We start from the raw sequence: 4193 nt of genomic DNA on the forward strand, positions 1-4193 counted from the left end.
ATAAAAGAAAATTTTCTAAAAAATCAGAAAATTGTTTTTTGCCTGTTGGAACAGTAACTTTAACAAATTCTATAAATACCAACCCTCTTCTTCATAATTTATGGAGGGTTGGAAAATGATATCTGAAGATAGGATACGACACGTGGCAAATAAAAATCAAAAACGTAATCTAACCAGCCTTTCAACGACTGACACGTGACACTAGAATCGGTAATAAAGTTGAGATAGAAAATCTTATCTTATCACGTGATAAATAAAATCTCAACCGAGATAGAGATAAGATATCGGATCCGAATAGCATTGACACGTGGCACGAATATATAGATTCCCAAAAATAAATAAATAATTTTTTTAATCAATTAATGACGATATATTATATAACATAATTATGTATGATATATAAATTCATATTGTAGTTAATTAATTCTCTAAAATGATTAATTTATTAAATGACTTTGGCTTTTGACTAAACATGGTTGGAGATGGAAAAATTGAATGAATAGTAATGACACTAGGGGAGTCAAATTTTGCATATGGCTTTGGCTTATGACTAAATGGTTGGAGATGTAAGACAAGGAAAACAAGCCATCCAAAAGGAAAGCAAAGCAATTAAACCAGAAAGGAAGCAAAGCAAGGACATTGGCTAAGTAGTAGCTAAGTTATACTTTTTAGCACAATTTTGTTTTCCGAAGTTTCACCATCACAATTACCACCACCATTATTGTTGACTCAAGTGGTTTCATCAGACAAACAAAAACAAAAGACTCTGGTGGTTGGTTTCATTGATCACAGGTACTCAGTTAGCAGACGGTGCGTTAACAGACGAGCGAATTGTACAGTAAGTCTACTACTGCTATTCCTATGTTCTGTTGAAAAGAACTGTACATATATATAACTCAATCTGTGGACACCAGAAATGCACGACATGACCTTAGTTTAATCTTTTTAATGGATGCAGTGGCTCGATTATTTGCCAACCATTTGAGGACGTTCTCTTTGAGATTAACTATATATATATTCAAACGTCCGGGGCCGGGGCTTAAGTTGTGGATGCTTCTGATTATCATATCAGTAATTCATTACTGAATTCTGATATGGAGTTGAGAAAAGGTGCATGGACCAAAGAGGAAGATCATCTTCTCAGGAAATGCATTGAAAAACGTGGAGAAGGAAGATGGCACAAGATTCCTCTCCAAGCAGGTTAGTAGTATATAAATATCATCTCTTGATCTATCTGAGAGTTGCATTCTACAGCTTACAATTCGTTACCCAATATATCTCCGTGTGTGTGTGTTTTATATATACATGCACTTTGTATTTACTAATTTTGGTTCATGCATGTTTCTAGCCAGAATTAGTAAAATGATATGTTGCTGATGTCAATTATAAGGTTATTTGTTTTATTGTTTGCAATATATGTACATACTTGCAGGCTTAAAGAGATGCAGAAAGAGCTGTAGAATGAGGTGGTTGAACTACCTGAAGCCAACCATCAAGAGAGGAGAATTTGAAGATGATGAAGTCGATCTGATGATTAAGCTTTATAAGCTTTTAGGAAACAGGCAAGGACTACATACTACTTATCGATTTCTCTATAACTAATTAAGTTCCGGGACAAAAATATCAAAAAAAAAAAAAAAACATCCTTTCTGCCCTCCCAAACACGAAAGAAAAATTTCTGTTCATTTACTCATTCAATGAAATGGATAAAACTTTTTCTTGTTTGACAATAAACTAATGTATTATCTACCAATAACTTTTAGTTTTTGGACATTTTGAAGCATCAAATATAAGACAAATCAAAACAAAAATGCTACACACTAGTTAATACAATATTGATATACTATCTAACATGTATAATAACTTTCAAATGACCAAAAATATAAACACTTAGTATATTTGGTTTATTGGCATAAGTCTCCCATTCGTGAGTAGAATGTTCTGAGTTCGACTCATAGAAGACTAGTTATTAATAAGCATACACTCAGTTACTAAGTAATTTTCTTCTTGAGATAAAGTAACCAAAAATGTTGTGGTGACTCACTCTTGATTTTTTTTTAGGGTGCGGTTATTGCCACCCTATCATTTTCTTTGTTCTCCCTACTTGCTCATTACACCCTACATTTTAATTTCAATTATTAAATTTACTTATATAACCCATTTCTCTTTCCAAGAATATCCTTATATGACATATCCAATTAAAAAATAAATATTTTTAATGAAAATCTCTCATTTAATTTATACCAATAAAAAAATAAAATATATTAAAGTTGCTCATTACACCCTACATTTTAATTTCAAGTATTAAATTTACTTATATAACCCATTTCTCTTTCCAAGAATAATATCCTTATATGACATATCCAATTAAAAAATAAATATTTTTAACGAAAATCTCTCATTTAATTTATACCAATAAAAAAATAAAATATATTAAAGTTTTCTAATAAAATTATAATCTGATTTACTTCCTTTTTTAACATTTTTGTTTTCAATTTTAATGTTCACTATTTTAATCCATGTAAAAATATTAGTAAATTTACAACTATGAGCAATGAAGAAGGGATTGATTTTTTTTTTCGGTGTTTTAAATTTTTTATTTGCGGTGTTCTCAATGGGTATTGCAAAGATTTTGATGAAGTTAACATTAATAGTTTTATGAATTGAATAACGAATTAACTATGAGGAGCCAACAAAAAGACAAAAAAATAGTAATAAATTCAAATTTGGGTGGAGAAGATAAAAAGTAATGTTATCTAATAAGAAATTAAGTAGTCTTTATATTTAATTAACAGCCCTTTAATTAATTACTTATGTATTTATTTTTTCTTATATATTTGGATTTTTAAATATTAGTGTACTTATTAATCATTTTACATTTGGGTAATATAGTCTTTCAATAATTTATGTCTTTGTAAGGTGAACTAAGAAAATGGTAAGGTGATAATAGCCGCACTTTTTTTTTTTATTAGGGGTGGGGTAACAAACTGCCTAGGTTATGTTAGCGAGTTAATAACACACTCACCAACTAGTATTTAGACCAATGTCCACGAGGGTATCCCAACAAAGCCAGACTAATTCCCTATAGTAGGGACGTGAACCCGAGGCTTGTCAAACCTACTGGCCACAAATTGGTTGGAGTTGAGATTCGAATACTAGACAGCTCAACCAGCTTTACCACTCTAGGTGATTTTTTTTTTGAAAGGTACCACACCAGGTGATTACTCACCCTAGAATTTAATATTAATGGTTGAGATTTTTTTTTTGGAAAATCAAAAAAAAAAATTATTAAACAAAAAACATAACATCTAAGAGGGACATGGGGCCAAGATCCTTAAGAATAAACAACAATAAGCGATGTCAGCCAAAACATAAAGAAGATAAAACATAGCAAATTGAATCAAAAATTAAAATGCACAATTAGCGTCCAATTGAGGGTAGAGCAAGCAGTAGAAATTTAATAAATAAATAAAAAATCATATTGTATCTGCCATTTCTTGTACACTTCGGATCCAACATAACTATTTTTATGTTTTACATTTGCGTTTACTATTTATGCCTCTTCTATTTATGTGCAAAAGTAATGCAACCGCAATAACATATATTTCTTATTTTCTCTATACCATGTATATAAAGGTGGTCATTGATTGCTGGCCGACTTCCAGGAAGAACCTCAAATGATGTGAAAAACTATTGGAATGCTCGGCGAAGGAGAAATATGGATTTGAACATCGAAAAAGATAAATCTCGACAAATGACAAAGACCCCTATAATAAAGCCTCGACCACGGACCTTCACAAAAAGTTTACATATTCTGGGTGACAGACCAGCAACCTCAAAAAATAGTAATATAAACATATCATTACCTCTAGTAAATGGACTTGATGAGTGGAAAATTGTACCAGCGGAACATGTCCCAGCAAACTTATGGGTTCAAGATATGGCCTCAGTGACCGAAACATGTGTCAATGTTGCCGAACGAAGTTTCGAATCTGACCTTTGGCATTTTCTCCAAGAAGAGATGAGAGAACAAGATTCAGACATCTGATAAATCCATGTCATCCGATTGTGTGTTGTAACTAGCTAGTTGCTTTTTTGTTAAATTAATTATTAATTACATTTGCTGAACGAAAGCCATTTAGCTCTTTGTCATTTCCTACGTTTTGGTATATTAATTTGTTAAATGCTTTTGC

General features: G+C 31.3%; 1 protein-coding gene across 1 annotated transcript; it reads left to right on the forward strand.

Annotated features, from left to right (window-relative positions):
• Positions 1 to 731: 731 nt before the first annotated feature.
• On the forward strand, positions 732 to 4193 carry LOC112200243 (transcription factor MYB90). Its single transcript, XM_024341275.2, has 4 exons — positions 732 to 838; positions 959 to 1200; positions 1433 to 1562; positions 3637 to 4193. Exons 2-4 carry the CDS (start codon positions 1095 to 1097, stop codon positions 4046 to 4048), a joined length of 648 nt encoding a protein of 215 aa, XP_024197043.1. The 5' UTR covers positions 732 to 838; positions 959 to 1094; the 3' UTR covers positions 4049 to 4193.

The sequence above is a fragment of the Rosa chinensis genome, chromosome 4 (assembly GCF_002994745.2).
Source record: "Rosa chinensis cultivar Old Blush chromosome 4, RchiOBHm-V2, whole genome shotgun sequence".
NCBI classification, from domain to species: Eukaryota; Viridiplantae; Streptophyta; class Magnoliopsida; order Rosales; family Rosaceae; genus Rosa; species Rosa chinensis.